At 41.5% G+C, this 20,852-nt stretch overlaps 1 protein-coding gene across 1 annotated transcript in view; it reads left to right on the top strand.

Moving 5' to 3' along the window:
* The window catches only part of N4BP2 (NEDD4 binding protein 2), a 122,809-nt gene extending 105,948 nt beyond the window's left edge, over positions 1-16,861 (top strand). Inside the window, exons 18-19 of the mRNA XM_028087051.2 lie at positions 7,844-7,894; positions 16,831-16,861. Coding sequence (XP_027942852.1) covers positions 7,844-7,853 — 10 coding nt within the window. The 3' untranslated portion in view covers positions 7,854-7,894; positions 16,831-16,861. The remainder of the gene's footprint in view (positions 1-7,843; positions 7,895-16,830) is intronic.
* Positions 16,862-20,852: the final 3,991 nt, after the last annotated feature.

Raw genomic sequence — 20,852 nt, 5'->3', positions numbered from 1 at the left:
TGGTTAAGCAACTGCCTTCTGCACAGGTCATGATCCTGGAGTCCTGGGATTGAGCCCCGCACCGGGGGCCCTGACCCTTCTGACCCTCCCCTGTCTCATCCTCTCTCTCATTCTCTCTCTCTCAAATAAATAAATAAAATCTTAAAAAAAAAAAAAAAAAAGAAGGCTGCTGTAGCTCCCAGAGCAAAGCATTCTCCTATGGCAACACCCAAAGCAGAAAAGGAAGGTGCTTTCTGACCATGTCTCCCTGATCTAACTGGTGAGGAACATCTTTCCCAGGAACCCTCAAGAAGACTTTTCCAAATATTTGATTGAGTAGAACTGGGTCACATGGCTACCCGGAGCCACGTGGAAGCTGGGAAGCCAGGAACCAGAAGATTCTCTTTCACTGTCTTGGACTAGACATCATGGTTCATCCCCTGATTTGGGACTGTCTGGCCATCCTGAAATACAGGTTCTGTTAGCAAGGAAGAGGAAATGGCTATGGGGCAGGCAGTCATCCAAATTAACAGTTAACATTGGCACTCATTGTAGAGACAAAACCACAGAAACATTTTTTTGGTCATAGTCTCAAAAACTAGTCCTGTATTGCTAAACGGGCTACGATAGAGAGCAAGTCCTCATAATACAGTGCTGTGATTTCTCATTACTTTTTTCTTTTTTTTTTTTTACATTGAAACCACATCTGCCTTTTTTTTAAATAAAACATTTGCAGCAAACCAAGAAGATGAAGTGAAACCAATTACATTATAGTACCATTAAAGAGAATAAACTATGTTTATAGTACTTTTTTTATAAAGATTTTTTATTTTTATTATTTGACAGAGAGCACAAGCAGGGGGAGTGGCAGGGGGAGAAGGAGAAGCGAGCTCCCTGCAGCCACCCAGGTGTCCTTTTATAGTACTTTATTAACAGCAGCTTGTAATGTTTATTTTTCTGATTATAGAATTCATCCTGTTAAAAATTTACAGAGTACAAAAGATTAAAGAAAAATAAGTGAAAAACTTATCTTTAATTTCACCATTCAGAGATCTAGTTTTTTTATAAATTTTTTATTATGTTAATCACCATACATTCCATCATTAGTTTTTGATGTACTGTTCCATGATTCATTGTTTGTGCATAACACCCAGTGCTCCACGCAGAACATGCCCTCTTTACTACCCATCACCAGGCTAACCCATCCCCCCACCCCCCTCCCCTCTAGAACCCTCAGTTTGTTTTTGATCTTGTTATTTTTGATCCTTTTAGACATATAAATATATTTTTTCATATATAGGATTTTATTGTACAGATACTTTAGTTTTGTATTTTTCTATATTAATAAATCTATGATCCTTTTAAAAAATAGCAGATTTTCTTGATTTTTTGCACGTTTCTCTCCAATGTGTACCTTATGCTGTGTTTATGAATCAGTTGGGAAATGTAATTTGTTTTCTTGTAAGGAAATGCTGTAGAATTTAATTGATCTAGAGAGTTCTCTCACTCACTGGCTGCATGGCCTTATGTAAATTACTTAATCTTTCTGAACTTCAGTTTTCTTATTTATATAATGAGGTTGCTGAGAATAATAATAATACTGGTTTTTGCTATTTTACAGTGATATTGTGAGGATCAAATATAATATACATAAAAGTATTTTGTAAATTGTAAATTAATCTGAAGGACAAAAATTCAAAATTAAAAGAGAACTTAGTAACTTAATATTTTCCTTCCAAAGCATTAAAAAACCTCATTATTTTATATTTAGAAGATTAATTTAAAAGAAAGGAATTACAGAGAACAAAACAATCTTATTTTATACTTCAAATAATAAACACCATAGGAAAAAATATACCAAAAGATAGGTTTGCTCACAATTATAAAAACAGTTTTTAGTCTTTTTTTAAAAGACTTTATTTATTTATATGAGAGAGAGAGAGAGAAAGAAAGTGTGTGCGTGAGCAGTGGGAAGGGCAGAGGGAGAGGGAGAAGCAGACTCCCCACTGAGTGCAGAGCCCCACGTGAAACTCCATCCGAGGACCCTGAGATCACGACTTGAGCTGAAGTCAGACACTCAACTGATTGAGCCACCCAGGTGCCCTGTTTTTTTCACTTTTATAATAATATTTATTTGATTCTTCTTATAATAAAATCAGTAAATATTCTTATGGTAAAACCTTAAAAAAACATGTAGATAGGTAAGTAAAAAAGGAGAAAAAAAAATCCCTTATAATCCAATCATCCAGAAGAAATTATGTTAACATTTTAGTGTAAACCATTTTGTTTTGGGGGCACCTGGGTGGCTCAGTCGGTTGGGCAACCGACTCTTGATTTTGGCTCAGGTCGTGATCTCAGGGTCTTGAGAATGAGCCCAGAGTTGGGCGCCTGGTTTGGCGGGGAGTCTGCTTCTCTCCCTCTCACTCTGCCCACCCCCCCTCCCAACAACCCCCCCCGCACACTCTCTCTAAAATAAATACATCTTTTTAAAAAACCATTTTGTTTTTGATAAACATATGAAAACTCAACATTTTTACTTTGAAAATGTTTTAATAGAAGTTTTGCTTTTTAAAATGTTTATGTGGTTAAAAAAGTAAAAAGAATAGATATTTATGACTAATCTTGAAATTTTATGTATAATTTTCAATATCATTTAACAGAAAGTGCTCATTAAAGAGAATGTTTACAAAAATACTTCCTTTTCTCCTAAGTGCATAAAGAACTGCACAGCTATAATAATTTAGGAAATAGTACTACTAAGAAAGCAACAGGTTTAGTTTGAAACCAAATGTTGCAATCGTTGACTGCACTCGTCACAAACATGTTTTCCTCTAATAAAGCATCAAGCATTTCCCACTACCTCTTTCTTTTTGAGCTCAGACACTGCACAAGTTTCCCGGAAACCCCACTCTTTTATTTCTGAGTAGTCCTTTATCTTTCCCATGAGAAAGATAAAGCTCCTAGATAGCTTAGGATAGCTTTCCCAGCCACGATTTGCATTTTAAAGGAAGTTTAAGACAGGACTTCTAAGAGGTTTAGCACAGAAACCTCTGGAATCCCTTGTTTTTGGAGGCTGCAAGGGAGTGGAATTTGCATCTGGTTGGAATCATCTAAATAAGACCCTGGTAGAGTCTGAGTGATGAGGAAGATGACTTTGCAAGGTTCAGCTGTGGTTCAGTAGTTGTCCTGAGAATCAACTGCTATAAAATCACTGGCTATTATGCAAAACATATTGAGGCTGAGGCAGTGACAAGGGTTTATGGAAAAAACTTAGGTAGACTTGCTCAATGTAGGTGAAAACAACGATTTTTCTATTTGGTTTACATCAATGATAAATGCTTATTATAGAAAATTTGGGATATACAGAAAAGGAAAAAGGAAAACATAAAAAATCACTTGTGTCTTATCACCCAAAGGTTACCTCTAATTAACACTTGCATATGTGCATATCATATGTTGAATTCAAATTCAAGTTTTATATTGTGCTTTTTCTCATTGAACCGCATATTGTGAGCACCTTCCCCTGTCATTAAATATTTTTTGATTTATAATGACCTGAAATTGCCTGCTTCTTCAGACTGAGCTACTAGTAGCAAAGAAATGAAATCAGTACCTTCCGGAAGAAAGTTATTGCCTCTACTACCCACACCTGTCTCTCTTTTATTGTGCCCATGACTATTTTTCCTGACAAGCAATGCCAAATGGCGTCAAGTCTCAGCTCGATGACATGATTTTTTTTTTTTAAATCTATGGACCTAATTGCACTTTATAAATAAGTACAAACTTTCACACAGATGTTTCAATCTGGTTCTCTCCATGAATGTTGCATCAGTAATAAAGTGAATGGAATTCACATTTTTGCTTAGTTGACTCAACATTTATCATTTGAGCCGTGGCTATTTCTAAGACAAGAAGTTACTTGGTAAGGAAGGAGGACTATGTTAATCTGAATCTGGCTTCCCAAAGCTCTGGCCACATTACTCCAGATTTGCTAACAGATCAAATATAAAATTTTTGACTGAAGTAAATGCCAGCTTAAGGAAGATGCTGCTTTCTGATGAGGTTAAAGAGGTCCCCAGTGATTTTTTTCAACCATTTTTTTTTTTTTAAGATTCTTTATTCATTTGAGGGAGAGAGAGTGCACAAGCAGGGGGAGGTTCAGAGGGAGAGGGAGAAGCAGACTCCCCGCTGAGCAGGGAACCCCCCCCCCCGCCACGTGGGCCTCGATCCCAGGACTCTTGGGATCGTGATCTGAGCCCAAGGCAGACACTTAACCGACTGAGCCACCCAGGGACCCCTCAACCATTCTTAATGAGAAAATGGAATCTTAAAACAAAAAGAAAAACATGAAACTACATTCATCCAAAGTGAGAAATCTACATACAAACTGGGCATTTGTGCAAAAAAATTTTTAAGCTGCTATATGTAATTAAAACCCCATTGGCCATTTTATTTTCAACCCATAACATATCCCGAATTCCTTGTGTTCGTTATTTGTTCCTATAAGATGCATTTTATTCATTTAAGAGAATGACCTGTTCAAATTATGAACTGACAAGCCATATCAATTCTAGTATGTGTGATTTTCAGAAGAAAGTCCCATGCCTCTTCTATAGATCAGTGTGTGTCTGTAACAGCTTCCAGAACTTTATTCAGGAGTGCATGTGAAGCCATTTTTACACTTGTCCTTCACATTGTCAGCACCACAATTCAGTAGTGGCTGAAATTCCTCTGGCCTATTTGTGTAGTGGCAATAGCTAATAAAAATAGTATCTAAAAATAACGTGTCTAAAATTCATGCCTATCCACAGAAGCAGGAAATGAGAGGCATCTTAGAAAAAGACAAAAGAAGCAAAGAACCATTCTTTAAAAGCACAAGGAATAGGGAGAGGGCAAAGGAAAAATTTCTGGTTTTTCGGATGAGAATAATGACAGCTCTTGAAAATCAATCTTCTTTAACAAACCATGTGAAATTCAGGCAAACAGGCTGGGTACCAGCCCGGCCCCCCACCCGATGTGAGAGACCCTCCTAATAACTAACATTGAAGTGATAGAGCTGTACCGTCTAGTGAAGGGTACTGAAGTTTGGCAAAATTCCACAGGCTACCATCACAAAAAATGGTTTATGGAATCAGGTCATGCCATTTATTGCCTGGGCAATATTGAACCAGATACTTAAGTTTTCTGTGCTTCAGTCTCTTCCTTTGCAAATGGAGGTAACAATGGTACTTACCTCATACTGGTTAGGATGATTAAGTTAAAAATGCATATAAAGTGTTTAACTGGAACAAGTTAAATGCTCAATGAATGGTAGGCCAGTGTGACTGATATCATTAAGTTATTATCATGAGCTGGTTAAAAAGAGGATGGGAGCAGAGAATAGCAAGCTGAAGGACAAGGCAAATTTGTGGCACTGTCTTGACAAGCTCCTACCACCCTGGAATTTTCCGCTAGGTATTTAGCTTTGGTCATAGTTCTCTCTAGAGGTCAGCAGTCCATCACGAAATGACTTACAAGGTTTCAGAGAAGAGACTCAGAAAGCGCAGAGAGGTGGAGAAGGAAGCATAGTGGAGGACTGGGGCCGAGAGAGGAGCACCCACAAGACCCCCCCACCTTCTAGTCGGGGAGGGCCGCCTCCCAGAGATGGCAGTCAGCTCCCCTGTCGCACGGAGGGCACACGAGGAAGCAGGGCTTTCAGCACGGAGCAGAAGGCAAATGCTCAGTAAATCTAGGGATGCTGATGTGAAGGACCACTGAACATTAAAATCACTATTGGGTGTTTTATTTTTTATTTTTTTTAAAGATTTTATTTATTTATTTGACACTGAGAGAGAGAGAGAGAGAGAGAGAGAGAGAGAGAACATGAGAGGGGGGAGGGTCAGAGGGAGAAGCAGACTCCCTGCCGAGCAGGGGGCCTGATGCGGGACTCGATCCAGGGACTCCAGGATCATGACCTGAGCTGAAGGCAGTTGCTTAACCAACTGAGCCACCCAGGCACCCCGGGTTGTTTTAACAGACTTTAACTCCCTCTTCTTCTCAGTGAGGACTTTCCTGAGTTTCATATGTGCATATGCACCTTGCCCAAGCTTTCTATCCCTCTTTTCTGCTTTATTTTTCTTCTTAGCAATTAGCACACTGTAACATACTCTATTACTAGATTATCATGTTCATTGCATATCTCTCCAGGAGACGCAAACTCACGAGAGAGAGCAGGCTGTTTTATTTTTGTGGTTGTTATTGTTCACTGCTGTCTCTCCAGGGCCTAGCGCGGTGCTTAACAAATATTATAGCAAGTGTTCAATAAATATTTGTGGGATGAGAAGAGAAAGGACAAATTTCACTTATCTTAAGGTGTTTGTAGCGTATGAACAGATCACCTCAGGAGGCATGTCTGAAGATTCTGTGATTGTCTGATTATGCATAAGAAATAAAGTGCCATTAAGAACTTGATTCTAATGAAACAAGACGAAACCAGAGAGGGAGACAAACCATAAGAGACTCTTAATCTCAGGAAACAAACTGAGGGTTGCTGGAGTGGAGGGGGGTGGGAGGGATGGGATGGCTGGGTGATAGACACTGGGGAGGGTATGTGCTATGGTGAGCGCTGTGAATTGTATAAGACTGATGAATCACAGACCTGTACCCCTGAAACAAATAATACATTATATGTTAATAAAAAAAAGAACTTGATTTTAGGGACACCCGGGTGGCTCAGTCGGTTAAGCATCTGCCTTCAGCTCAGGTCATGTTCCCAGGGTCCTGGGATCAAGTCCTGCATCAGTCCCCACGCTCAGTGGGGAGTCTGCTTCTCACTCTGCCTTCTGCTCCCCCTGCTCATGCTCTCTCTCTGACAAATAAATAAATAAAATCTTTAAAAAAAAAAAAGAGGAACTTGATTTTAAAATTTCTAGATCTTTGGGATGCCTGGCTGGCTCAGTTGGTAGAACATGTGGCTCTTGATCTCGGGGTTGTGGGTTCAAGCCCATGGTGGGAGTAGAGATTACTTTTAAAAAGTTCTAGATCCTTTTCAACTGTTGAGACAATGAACACATGACATTAGAATCCTAGGCATGATATGCATATCATGCTTGTATGACTTCATCCAGCCAGAAGTGGGCACTGGCAAAGCTTCTCAAATTATGAAATTTAACACTTGTTAGTCAAAGATAGGATAGTGGTGGAGGAAAAAACTCCAGAAGGCAAAAGTTCAAAACAGGAGTGGCTAGTATTAGCCACCGCGTAATGAGCATCTACTATATTTCAAGGACTTTACAGCTTTTTTATAAAATCCTTCCAAGATAGATAGTATTACACCTATCTTCCAGATGGAAAGATCAGGGCCGCATCCTTGCAATTAAATAGGGATGGGCTTTGAATCTTTCTTTGTCTTAATTCAAATTTACACTTTCTCCAAAATTTCAGATTGCCTTTGGGTACAGGCTTCAACCTGTTTCCTCCAGAACCGTGCCAGAGATCTGTTATTTTGAAGAGATGGCAAGTTAACACTCACCGGTCTCTGCCTTATAACTGAAACGTTTGCAACCCCCGCTCTGAGCAGGTGTGCTGAGTTGCAGTTACCCTGTGATGTTTGCGCCCAAACTGAAGATCCCTATCAATGAGTAAAATATGAATGTGAGAAGAAGCAGTGATGGCCTCTTCTTCTTCCTTTTTTTAAAACAAACCAGCATTTCTGCATCAGAGTGAATGTTGTGCCCTTTGCAGGGGTCCCCTGGGAGTTTAACACACTTGGCCCAAAGACACTGCTCTGACATCATGTCTCAAGCTCCTCTTCTGGATTTGCTCTGAGCCCGAAGCACGTTCTTTTACATTTCTTCAAATGATAGCAAATCTTTGTCCTTTCCAGGTGGATGTGATTTTGGGAGACAGCCCTTTGGAGCTTCATCCAGTGAATAAGGTGGGTCAACAAGCCAGGTTATATATGGAGTTCAGAACATGTTGTGAACAGAGTGTAGTGATTCTGGTTTTCTTCGGTGGTTTATTAAACCGGCTCAGAAGGATATTGTAAGAAGGCTCTCGAAGTGCTTTGACAAATGCCTGCAGCATAGGAGAAGTGCCCCAGCTCCTGAGCAACCGCTTTGGAGGGTGATGGTCATCTGACCACGTGAGCTCTGTTCCGACAGTAGAAGAAAGAAAAGCACCATTAACTTTAGGGCCAGATCTTGCCTGACCTTTGGGTGCTGTCACCCTCTGCAAGGGGAGCCTGCATTGTTATGAATGATGGCTCTATAGTAAAAAGAACCTGGATGTCAATGTCTGCTAGAGTCACACATTTATACTGAGCAAACAAACACGAGTAAAAAGGGCAGGTGAGAATTTGGAGAACCTCATGCTCACTAAAACAAAAGGCAGTGTGCTACCTTAAAACAGTCGGAGGGAAGACAGGATGAGAAGGGCAGCAGGGGAAATGACGGTTCTGGCAATAAGAGGGAAGCGAGGAGATGTCTGAAATGATATTCTTATCTGCGGAGGGTGGCTGTTGTCATAAGGACTTAAAACGCGTCAGGAAGAAATTGTGCACTTGATGTCTAAGCCTGGGGCATTTCTAAGGTATCTTCATATTTAGAATTTTAAAGGGCGTTTTACACGAATGTATTTTGCACTGATGTGTTGTACATCAGAATTCAGCTCTTTCTCTTACAAAGGGCTAACATTTTACATGAAATTTCGTTGTCATGAAATCTCTCAATCAGAAGGAATGTGTGTTTTGGCTTAATACAGTTATCACGCAGTGGGGAGCTGGGTAAGAATAATTACAGTATGACTAATGTCCTGGGTTTCGAAGCATTTAGACAAGGTATTAGTACATACTTTCCATCTTCAGAACCCACTGCAGTATTTTATCTTATTAAGTGGCATATCACAGACGAGGGTCTGTGTAAACATTAAAAGCTACCCACTAAATCAAAATCATTTCAGTTACTAAGTTACTAGTAAGAAGAAGGGGGCGGCATCTTACAGACCCAGGGGAGAAATAATTTAGTAAATGACTGATATCGCAAGGTTCCCAAGATTTTACTGTTCATTATGAATACCATTGTCTTAATTAAGAGTTCTCTTTGGAAGAAATGGCACAGCGCCTTTGCAGTGGGCAAGAATACCACTTATGCATGAGTCCAGGGTGCACAGATGGTTGTCTTGTTATTTACATAAAAATCTTCAGTAAAAGAGGTCCTTGTTAAGACTGTAAAAGAGAAAATAAACCGTGCTTCTGCCCTAGCAGAGGGCATTTCAAACAAAGGTATTTTGAGAAAGCAAATCTTGGCCTTGCATTTGGATTGCGTTTGCCTGGGAATCTCAGAGGAGGGGCACCAGGAAGAGAGAAAATGGACTTGTGGCCGCGGGGGGGGCGGGGGGGGCGCTCTGGCTGCCCCTCCCCCTCCACAGTGGCCCAGCTCTCCCTGCTGGGAGATATGACCTGAAGAACCAGGACAGCCGGATGGGGTAAATCTTTGTTCTGCTTTTCATAGGCCATAGAGTTTCATTCAACCAGCTGAGGTCTCCTTGGCTTGTAAACCATATTTTAAAATGTTTACCACATTGAGCTATTGCAAGGCTTAGATGAGAGAACCAATCTATCCTTCAGCAAATGGTTCTTGCGTGACAGACTAGTCAACGCCTGAGAGACGCCAGTGAGCAAGGCCAGGCCGTGGGCCTCGAGGGCCTTGGAACTGGGCTTCACAAGGCTGTTTGGTGGGGGCTCTGGCAGTGTCAACATGCTGGTGTGGGAGCTCATGGGAGGCCGGTTCCCAGAATGTGGCTTATAACAAGGGTCAGTTCCCTTTTAGGTACCCCATAACCATAGCTTCCTTCCCGCCAGCCACTTTGAATTCCCCAGGATTTACCCCCATCTCGGTCCCAAGGCCGGACTCTGTGGCTTCAGAACGACAGCACACTCCCACCCCGTCCCTGAGAGGTGTGTGTGTGTGTGTGTGTGTGTGTGTGTGTGTGTGGTGTGTACGTGTATTTTAAGTCATTTGCTTCCGCCCCTCAACACGACCCCTGTCTATTAACAGAGTGAGGGGGCAAAAGCGAGACAGAGACAGAGACAGAGACAGAGAGATTGGGAGAGAATCAAAAAGAGAGATTTCCAGAAAAGGAAGAAACTTAGATTGCTGTCCCCAACCCGCTCCCGCCCCCGCCCCGGATTAAACTGTATGTGGAGGTTAGAGGTGTGGAAGAGGCGATAGGAGCAGGAGGAAGCCCAGAGTCCACACGAGAACACCAGAAACGACAATCACGCACACACAGCGGGCCAGTCCACCAGAAGAGGAGGGATCAGCGAGAGCGCCACGAGGCAAAGGGGAGTCTGCAGCTGGACACCACAATGCCCTTCCCAGCACCATCCAGGATGTGCTGGGAATGCTTGGACCTCTGGACACACCCCACCTGGCCTGACCCGGGGAGTATGTGTGCCCTTTTGTGGAGAGAAGGCACAAGGCCTGAGGCCTCCTGCTTGTGGCACCTCTTAACTTTGTGTCTCAAAGGGCAGAGTCTTGTTTCACCTTCTATGGCAGGTGGAGGGGGCTGTCCACGCAGGCCGCTGTCCCTGCCCGGCTCCCCCCGCTGTCTCAAGGGACGCTGGGACACAGAAAACCCCTGGGTCTCTTGCTGGAAGTATGACTGATTTTGAACCCTTTGCTGCCCCCAATTTTTTAGAAGCTTGGATGAGAAAACTCTTCTAGCCCCCATTTTCTGAAGAAAATCTGAAATTGATCTTCATCTCTGCATTAAATTGGCGCCTCACAGCAGCATGAGGGATAGTGCACCCCTTATTAACTACCACCTTCCGGCACACCCTCCCCTCCTCGCGCCCCCGATTGCTTTCAGTCCGCTCTTTTGGGAGATGAAATCAGCCTACCCTGAGAAACAAAGCAAGGAACCACCGCACAAAACTTTTCACTGGTTGGGTTTGGTCTAAGGACAGTGTTTCATTTCAGCCGTGATGTCCTCTCTATGAGAATCCAGGGGCCAAGTTCCTCTCTAGTCTCAGCATCCTGAGCAATAATACAGTTTTTTACTGAGGAAGGCATTCAGTTTTTGATGCGGCAGAATTTGTCATTTCATATGGTGGCTTAAAAGCTTAGAACCACATGGCGCATCTTTTCTGTATCAACCTCACCTCTGGTTTTAGAATTTCTGTCTTCATTTCTCTCAGTGTCATCTTTTCATTTCACATTTTTAATTGGTTTCATCTTGCTAAGGTGTGTGTATCTTTACAAGCTGCCCTAAATCTTTCGATGAACAAAACCAGAGGTAAATAACAAAGGATCCACAAGCCCTGTGTTTGGCTTACCTAATAATATCATGATGGTAAACTGACAGAGAATTTTCTAGAAGGAGATAACGTACTCATCAGAGAGCTCAAGGATCTCACCTGGCAGATTTGAGTTCTTCCTGCACGTTAACAAATTGACACTTGGCTTCCTGTAAGAGTCTGTTACGGGCTTTGAGAGTGTGTGTCTGTCCCTGAGAACGCTCATCTTGTACCTTTTATGCCAACCGCTGCTGCACTCTAGACAATAGCAATCCTCCTCTACTCCCTTGAGCATGGCAAACACTTTCCTACCTCAGGGACTTTGCACATACAGGTGCCTCTGCTTGGACGGTCCTTCCTCCTGCCCTCTCCAGGCCTCTCTTTCTCATTATTAGAGCAATAGCCGTAGCAGCACATTAGAATGATCGGGATGGAGGGGGAGAGGATATATTAATACCCGGGCTCCCACGCAGACAAATTAAAATAGAATCTCTAGGGGTGGAGCCTAGCTACTGGCATTTTTTTTTTAAGCTTCCCAGATGCTTGTAATTTTCAGCCAGGGCTGAGAATCACGGCTGCAGTCTCAGCTTAAATATTAGCTTCTTAAAGAGGCCCTCCTGGACCACCTCTAGGACATAGATACTGTCTTGTTGCCTAGCTCAGCTTCTTCTGTGTTTCCTTTGTAATAATTGCTACAATTTGTAATTAGTGTATTTATTTGAATGGTTTTGTTTGCCCTCCCCACCCCCCACCCAACTAGGACATAGGTACTGTGAGGACAGGAAATCTATCTGTCTTGGTCTTTGTGCTTTTCTTCAGTACACAGTGTCAGGCGCATAACAGGATTCTGAGTCTACAGTGATGACGATGGCCCTCAAATGATGCTACTGGCCTGTGGGGCCTTCGGGAAGCCAGTGAGTCTCCCTGGAACATTATGAGAGAATCCATGTCAAGGCTCAGTGGCTATTTTCACTGGTAAAATGGTTGCACACACTTTCCTTTCACCTGACTCCTGTGTCCCAGGATTTTTCAAGGGAAATCTGTAAATAAGTCCTGATTCGGAGCATTTCCTTTATGTGCTGGTCCTTCTCCTTCACTTGATTTTAACCATTCTGAGTGCGAGATTCCATCTTGTTCCTCTTTGTGTTCCCAACCTGCTCCAGCACCCCGCACTGAATCTTACACATAGTAGGGGCTCTATAGATGTTTGTTGACTTGAATGGAGTTTACTTTATCTCTATGGCACATAGATATTTTGACAAAGATTTCACCCTGGGCAGTAGCAGTTGTGATTATTCAGGGACTGGAGGCGTGGGGGATTGTGAGCGTGTCATGAAAGTTAAACTTGTTGGTCTAGGCATCTTCACCATAACTTAGATGCAGATGGTCTCTACACCTGGATTGCACAGAAGAAAAAAAAAAGTAAATTTGTGTTTGGAGGCAAATAATGAAACTGTGAGGAGTCTGAAAACAACTCAGTCACCTACCTCCATAACACAGGTGCTGGTGGTCCAAAAAAGGGTGATTTTATGGTGGGGCAGCTTGAGCTCTCACTCCGGCTGAGTCAGTTCTTTCTAAATTATTATTTGATAGTTATTAATAAATCAAAGGAAAACAAACCGCCCACCTACTGTTTTCCCTCCATGGTTAGTATGTTCACCAAGCTGACCTGTATGTTCTAAGGTGCTTTTTTTCCCCCAAGCTTAAATTAACTAAGACCAGTTAGAGGAGTGGACCTTTCTTTCTTTCTTTCTTTCTTTCTTTCTTTCTTTCTTTCTTTCTTTCTTTCTTTCTTTCTTTCTTTCTTTCTTTCTTTCTCTTTCTTTCTTTCTTTCTTTCTTTTTCTTTCTTTCTTCCTTCCTTCCTTCCTTCCTTCCTTCGTTGGTGGGAAATGGAGAAGCTTCTTATCTGGGGAAGTTTTCATATTGTCATGGAGAGAAATGCACGTGCACACACACACACAGGGGTAAACCCACACAAATGAAATCCCCTCTTCAGAGAAGCCAGCTACAGGAAATTGACTTATGCACAGGAACTTGCTAATCTCTATCGTCACATTCCGATTGTTCCTGCCACCTCAGTCACTACGCACACTACACCCAACCATCTTGGGTTGGATTCTCTACCAGCTCGCCTCTTATATTTTTGGTTCTTCCAATGTGAATCAGTTATATTCTTGGGGAGGAAGGAATCGTTGATCCCAGAAGGAAATCCTAAGAGTGAAAGGGCTCGGGTAGCTTTTGCTTTTACTTACCTGCACTGAACAGATTAACTTCCAGAGTCAGTCATTTTGGTGTCAAGAAATTTCTTCAGCATTCTACAACAGGTAAGACTTTTACTTCTTTAAAAATATTTCCTCAGTGTCAAAAGAAATCTCTCCAGTTTATGTAGCTTTTACTCTAGGCTAAACACAGTAATGATCTTGCTCTACCTGTTGTAAAGTATGAAACCATTTTATGGGGGAAAGGGGAGTTGCTCTGGTATCCAACTCCCCCCGCCATCCTGACAAGATGCATATAGCTTTTGAAACGTTACAGGTTATAATAGTTGGCTTTTGTTTTTTCAGATATTCTCCTAGAGAATTCAAATGCTTGTGACTGACTATGACCGAGTTCAAATATTTGGGTAGTTTAAGTATCACCCTGTGTTTGACAAGTAAATATAAAGATCCTCTCAGTTGTACAAATGAATTTTTTTTAAAGATTTATTTATTTATTTATTTGTCAGAGAGAGAGAGAGGGAGAGAACATGAACAGGAGGAGCAGCAGGCAGAGGGAGAAGCAGACTCCCTGTTGAGCAGGGAGCCTGACGTGAGGCTCAATCCCAGGACCCTGAGATCATGACCTGAGCCGAAGGCAGACGCTTAATGACTGAGCCACCCAGGCGTTCCTGTACAAATAAGAGTTTTAAAATTTTCTAAATCATAAAAGAAACCAACCAAAATTCTGATGATAAGGATTTGGATCTGGAATTCCTAGCTTGTTTGTTGCGCCTATTGCCAGTGCTCAAGTCCTCTTTCCACAAGTGGCATGTGATGCATAAGTATCTATTTTTAAATTGAATTAAATTAAATTTAGTTTTTGAGGTGGTTTGGTTTGGAGACATGCTGTGAAGTACCATCAATAGCTTGGGTTGTACCTAAATAAAGCCAGGGAAATCACTAGTTTTAAGTGCTTCCCTAAATTAAAGCTGCCATTGAAATATTCAGGCAAGCAATAAATAGTCAATAATCACTTAATGATTCCAAGCTGGTGCTGTGGAGGATATAAGAGAAATGTAAGGAATCCTCTACCCGAAGGAATTTATGATCTAGTAGTCATGGTGAGAAGTAAAATTCAGAAAGCAGTGCAAGATGGGAATTGTGTGAATACTGGGGTGATGTGGGCTGTAAGTTACAGGAGTTCCAAGAAGGGGGTTTGAGGGTAAGCTAAAGTGGGTCTGGAAGTCATGGCCTTGGAAAGACGTGAGATTTGAGTAGGTGGAGAAAGGGGAGGTTAATTCGCACTGTGTAGGCAAAGACACAAAGCTGAGACTGATGAGATGAGCGGTCCAGTGGAGGAGACTGGCCCCCCAAAAGAAGAAAGTTTGTTTTATACATTGTCAGGAAACAAGCTTGGAAAATTTGGGCTATAGACAGGTTACAGAGGACCCTGAGAGGCTGCTGAGCAGAACAGATGCCTTTCAGTAGTGTTCTGGTTTTCTTAGGCAATCAGGCTCCTCTTCTCAGCTCTCCCAGAATTCCAAGTGACAGGGAGCCAGAGGTCCCAGCCTCTTCGTGTTGGTGCTACTTTATGCATCTGTGCCTGAGGGTTCCTGTAAGACTCCATTTCTAGTTCTTACATGTTCATCATCCAGTATTAAAGTGGTCTTCCTCTTGGGAAGATGAGCCGGTTGACCGAGTGAGCCTCTAGTCTTCAAAAACCAGTCCGAACATTCCATGAAATCTGTATTGCTTCCTTTGCATATCTGAATGAGATGTTATGTATTAGGTGGTACTTTTCCCCCAGTGATTCAGAGCATTTATTTTTTCTGAACTGTGAAAAATTTGCATCCATCTAATAACAAAAATACAGTATGGTGAACAAGAATCCAGACTTTGGAGCCAGATTACCTTGTGTTGAATCTGGTGCTTTTGCTTCCGAGCTGTGGGAACCTCGGACACACATTCTTCAATCCTCAGATTAAAAACAAGTATCTGTAAAGTAGCTCTAATAACTGAAAATACCTATGTCAGAGAGTTAGGTATAATTCTCTGTAAGGATAAAAATGAGATAAAAATATGTAAAGCATTTAGCCTAGTGCCTGGCACAAAATCAACTGTCAAGAAATGTAGCTATTATGGTTGTTATTAAGAACTTGGTGGGGACATGAGAGTGAAGATGATATGGTCCCCGGCTGGGAACAAGATATCTGTAAGTAGCTCTTTTAATGCCAGTGTTCCTTTCAAAGGAAAAATGGGGCTAATGGGTGAAGGCTGGACATTAATATTTTTTGAACACCAAGTATGGAATAGGCACAGGGTTAGCTATTTTATAGCAATAATATATATATATGAAAAAAGGAAAACAAGATTAGAAATGGACTTTTTAAGCCTTTCCATATCTGATTGTCTGACTTAGGAGACAACGCTTTGAGTGACTGCTGTGTTATTTGTGGGCATCTGGGGCTGATGTTGCTCTCTGAATGCTTTGGGTGGAATTTTAGGGGTGTTTTTGGCATTAGAGGCAGAGGTAGAGGGTGACTCTTCTTCCCTGGCCAGCTTAAATTAAATTATTTAATTTTATAGTATTTCAATTTTAGTGCCAGCAAGGCATAACCAAAAATCCATTTCTATTCACTGACCATGTTGACAAGGAGTGCCCAAAGTGCCGATCTGGTTTCTAGATGCTTGGGTCTCAGGTGACCCAAGATTGAAAAGTGTCCTGCTTTCCTGTTCCACTCTCCAGACAAGAGATTTTGGCAGGGGAGGATAGAAAGCACCCTTTTGAAAAAATGCAAATATGGCCAATATGTTCATTATACAGGGATTTCTCAAATATGTGTGCAGATTACCTTGGTCAAATAGTAATATTGTTTCCCTTCTAGAGCCCCACTAATAACAGAAGGGAGGAAAGTTTGGGGCTTTGTGTATGCAAAGGGGTGAGCCCAAGTCAGGCTAGGGTGCCAAAGTGGGGCATGACAGGAGCCAGCAGGACAGTAATGGGTGCTGGGGGGGGCAGTGCAAGAAGGAGGGTGTCCAAGATGGAGAGGGTGAATGGAGGCAGGTGGACAAGCACCAGAAACTAAGTCTCCTCCTATGTGGCTCTTTAGTCATTTGACTCAAGCAGCTGCTTGAAGCCCCAAGCAACCTCTTGGTGCTTTGTGTAAGAAGATGTACTGTTCCCTGGATGTGGACAGTTGTTCAGAGATGATTTGATTTGTTTGGTTCTGGCCCGGAATCGTAATTCTTAAACTTGGCTGGACATCAAAACCACTTAGGGAATTTTTAAAAACTAGCACTTCTCATGTATCATATAGCAGCCCTGGGGTTTGGTGCAGGAATCTCTGTGATAATCAGTACAAACCCTTTCCCCCAGGTGACTTCGAGGCAGCTGTTCTATGGGTGAGCATTTGAGAGCCATTAATCCAGAACTCTTCTAACGGAGCTCCAAGCACCAAGATGGTAAGTTGAGTAAGTGCTGAAATGAGGCCAAACGATCTTCTCTTTGTTGTGATTAATATTGACATACAGAAGTATTTTCCTTTGTTTGGAATTTATTTCTTAGGAGAATTCCTGGGGATGGGATGACTGAGTTAAAGGTGTGGACATGTTTAGAGTTTTCATCAACCATATTTACATTTTAACAATCAAGTGGCAAGGCACCACTCTAAAACTTCTGTTATATACATAGAGAGGCTGTTCATTATTACTCAGGGAAAGCCCAAAGAAAGGAATTTGCTTTCAAGGGAGAAAGTGCCAAATCACCTTTCCATTTCTCTTTTCCAGTAAAACAGAATACTAATGAATTACTTTTGGAAGAAAATGTCAAAACATTACAGAACACTCAGTTGCTTCTTAGAGCCTAAGTTGGAGCTGCCTTATCTCTACGCTTGGTTTCTTTTAATACTGTAGTCAGCAGTGACCTCTTCCCCATTTCGTAGAAAAGAAAACCAAAGAGGAGAGTGGTTAAGTAACAGGCAGTATGGTTCTAATCACATTTGCCGTGAGAACTGTGCATAGTCAGTCACTTAGTCATTGTTTGAGTTAATAAATAATGGAGTAGTTGTTACAGGTGATCCTGTGAAAAAACACTAGTGGGTAAGTGCATGAAGAGAGTATTGTCCAAACTGGGGGAGGGTGGGTGGAATTAATTAACCCAGATAGACCTCCTGCTCTATTTTTTTTTGCATTATGCTTTATTCATTATATATTTGCATAACTTGCTAATCTAAAAGCACGGTCATTGTTTGTTGCAACAGATGGGAATAGGGTGAATTTTCAATGGCTTCGGTAAAAAAAAAAAAAAAAAAAGACATGCTCTTGCAAAATATTCAAGTGAGATATTTATAGTGGTGTGCGGGAGCCTGCCTGTGCTCATTTGCAAGAGCCGATTGTAATATTTCCAGAAATTTTGCAATTTTGTTAAACACAGCCACAATTAAAAATTAAATTCTATAACTTACAGTTCAAGAAATTATGTTAAAAATAAATGTAGTAAATACTCAAAACACATTACTTCCTAGTTATTTAATACATTTTGCTATTATTGATGCTCTTGAACTTACTTCAAGTTTGATAGGAACATTATGTAATAGTGCGCTACTGAGCATTTCTTTCCAACTCTGCATTCAGGTTCGTAGCTTGAACCTGGACACAGTAGGAGTGTTTACTCCACGGAAATTGGCAAACACCATAAATCAGGCTCCCCGCACTATTTTTGAGGAGACGCGGTTAAACATCTTATCAATATACCATAAAGGAACAATGTAAAATAAAAATATGGCAACTTGGCAATATGTGTTAAGAACCATTAAAATGCTCATACATTTTGATCCCTTAATTTTATCCCTGGGAATTTATTCTAAATAAATAATTCAAAGTAGGAAAAAATAACATGCAGGAACATATTCACTCATAACCTAAGGAATAATGATTCTGGCAACATTAATTCTATGGAGTACTTTGTAGTCATTAAAGGCAATGACTTTATGGTAGCTATGAAAATATATTTGGTATGGTGTTAAATTAGAAAAAACAGGATTAAAATTTTCACTTATATTCTGATCTTATTATGAATGAAGATTAAATGTGAGGGTAAAACACTGTAAGCATTTAGTGGGTTAGTATGGTGAAATAATGGAGTTTTGTTTTTATTTCATTTATTGGAGTAGTGGTGTGTGTGTGTGTGTTTAAAAAAATATGGAGAGGGCCTGTAAATATGTGATCTTAAGCGGTTTTAGCATTTTGTGGTCCGGATGAGGTTTGCCTTTGACATGCAGTTATGACATGCAGGTATGTGACTCTCTGGGCTGGGTATTGTAAAGGGAGTTTGGACCCAGGCAATCTGGAGTGGTAGATGGTAAAAGGGTTTCTTTCTTTTTTTTTTTTTCAAGATTTATTTATTTATTGATTGATTGATTTATTGAGAGAGAGAGCAAGTGAGCGTGCACACCCCTGAGCAGGGAGAGGGGGAGGGTGGGGAGGGGAGGGGGGAGGGGCAGAGTGAGAGGGAGACAAACAGACTCCCTGCTGAGCTGGTAGCCCAATGGGGGGCTCGATCCTAGGACTTTGAGATCCTCACCTGAGCCAAACGAAATCAAGAGTCCGAAGCTTAACTGACTGAGCCATCCAGGTGCTCCATAGGGGGTTTCTTTAGGGCAGCTCAGGAAGGAGGAAGGAGTGACTGACTGGGTATTGAAGACTTGCTAATGTAGACTGCAGAGGCTGAGAAAGAACCCAGAGAAAATCAACTGGCAAAGCCCAGAGAGAGTAGAAAACATTTCTTTGGAAAAGACAGGGAAATGCTGGCCTCAGAGATGAGCAAGATGGATGCGAAAGCAGTTAGATTTAGATCTGAAAACAATAGGACTCAAACCAGAGTGGAAATGATTCTCCTAAATCATGGGTTCTCAAATTTTAGTGCATTTAAGGGTCATCTGGGTGGATGGGGGTCATGTTAACAAATGCAGCCTTCTATGCTCCACCTCTGGATTCTGATTCAGTTGGTCTGGGGGTTGGCAGGAAATGTTCATTTTTCACAAGTCTTCCCACTCCGTAAAGTTTTTTGATACAAATGGTCTGCAGGTCATACTTTGAGAAACACTGCCAGATTAAAGGTAATAGTTTGGATGGGCCAAGGGAATGTATATCAGTGTGTGTGTGTGTGTGTGTGTGTGTGTGTGTGTGTGTGTATTGAGTCTGTAGAGACAAACTAAAAACAGGAGGCCGTCCTTATGGCACTCCTTAACTAAATATACTTTGCACCACCAAATTCCCTTCCACTGTGAAACGACTTTTGTGAGGCATTGGACCCACTGGAAGTAGCTGTGAACGAGGGTACTACAAGGAGGTAACACAGACAGGAGGTCAGAGGGAGAGTCTAGGACCTGTCACCATTCTCTTTCAGACCCCTGGGAGGTGGTCATCGAAAATAAACGTGAGTAGAAAAGCAGTGCTATAACCAGAAAACATTTTGGATCTCAGTGTATGAAAGAAGCAAAGAAAGTCTAATTTTTTGATGAAATGTAGTACTTTCTTATAAAGAACTGTAGCACTCAAAATAGTAATAACACCAGACATATGTCATAACAGCAGCACATCACAAAATAAACATATGAAAGTAAATGATATTGCAGCAACAGGAGCCATGATACTGAGGTTATCTGCTTCGCCTGGCTTTAGAAGAGCTTTAGTGATTGTAGTAAGCTCTCAAATAGCCTTTCATATCTTGGGTTCTTCCACCTTTATCCTGAAGATGAATCTTTTACTTTAAAAAAGTTTCACATTCCTTATCATCAGGGCCGCTAGTCTCTAGGGACATGGATGGCATGATAAATCAAGAATAAATCACAATCCTTCTTAGCACTAGAGGCACCACTCAGGGTCTGTTGGGTGTGTAAGGGTGCACCTCCTGACTATCCTATTCATGAAATACCCACTCAAAACGGTTTTTCATGGACAGATTGGCTTACACTTCAGAGCAGTGTTTCCTAATCACTTTTTTTTTTTTTTTGCTCACAAATTCCTTTAAGAATCTGTTGAGAACCAAAGACCTTCTTGAGAAAAAGCCCAGGAATGCAGGAACATGCACATTTGCCATACAATTTTAGGGGACTTTGGGGCCCTCTGAAACCCATCCATGACTTCCCACTAGTCCAGAGTCCTCATATGAAGAACTCCTGCCTCAGAGGTTGTCAATACAAAAAAGTTCTGATTATCGCTGATGCTGGATTTAGCTGCCAAAGAGAAATGCTGACTTCCCAGGTGATGGTTAAAATGAGGACAAGATGGCAGACATACGTATAGTTTTATCGTACTGGATCCTTAACTTGAGTAAATGCGTGGACATGTGGGGCGGAGTTGGTTTTCAGAATATCTGTGACTCATGCTCTAAATCCT

The sequence above is a fragment of the Eumetopias jubatus genome, unplaced genomic scaffold (genome assembly GCF_037043125.1).
Source record: "Eumetopias jubatus isolate StellerSeaLion01/CBP00866 unplaced genomic scaffold, mEumJub1_p1.0 scaffold_2, whole genome shotgun sequence".
Classification (NCBI taxonomy): Eukaryota; Metazoa; Chordata; class Mammalia; order Carnivora; family Otariidae; genus Eumetopias; species Eumetopias jubatus.
The sequence above is the reverse complement of the archived record's forward strand: the minus strand, read 5'-3'. Positions and strand labels throughout refer to the sequence as shown.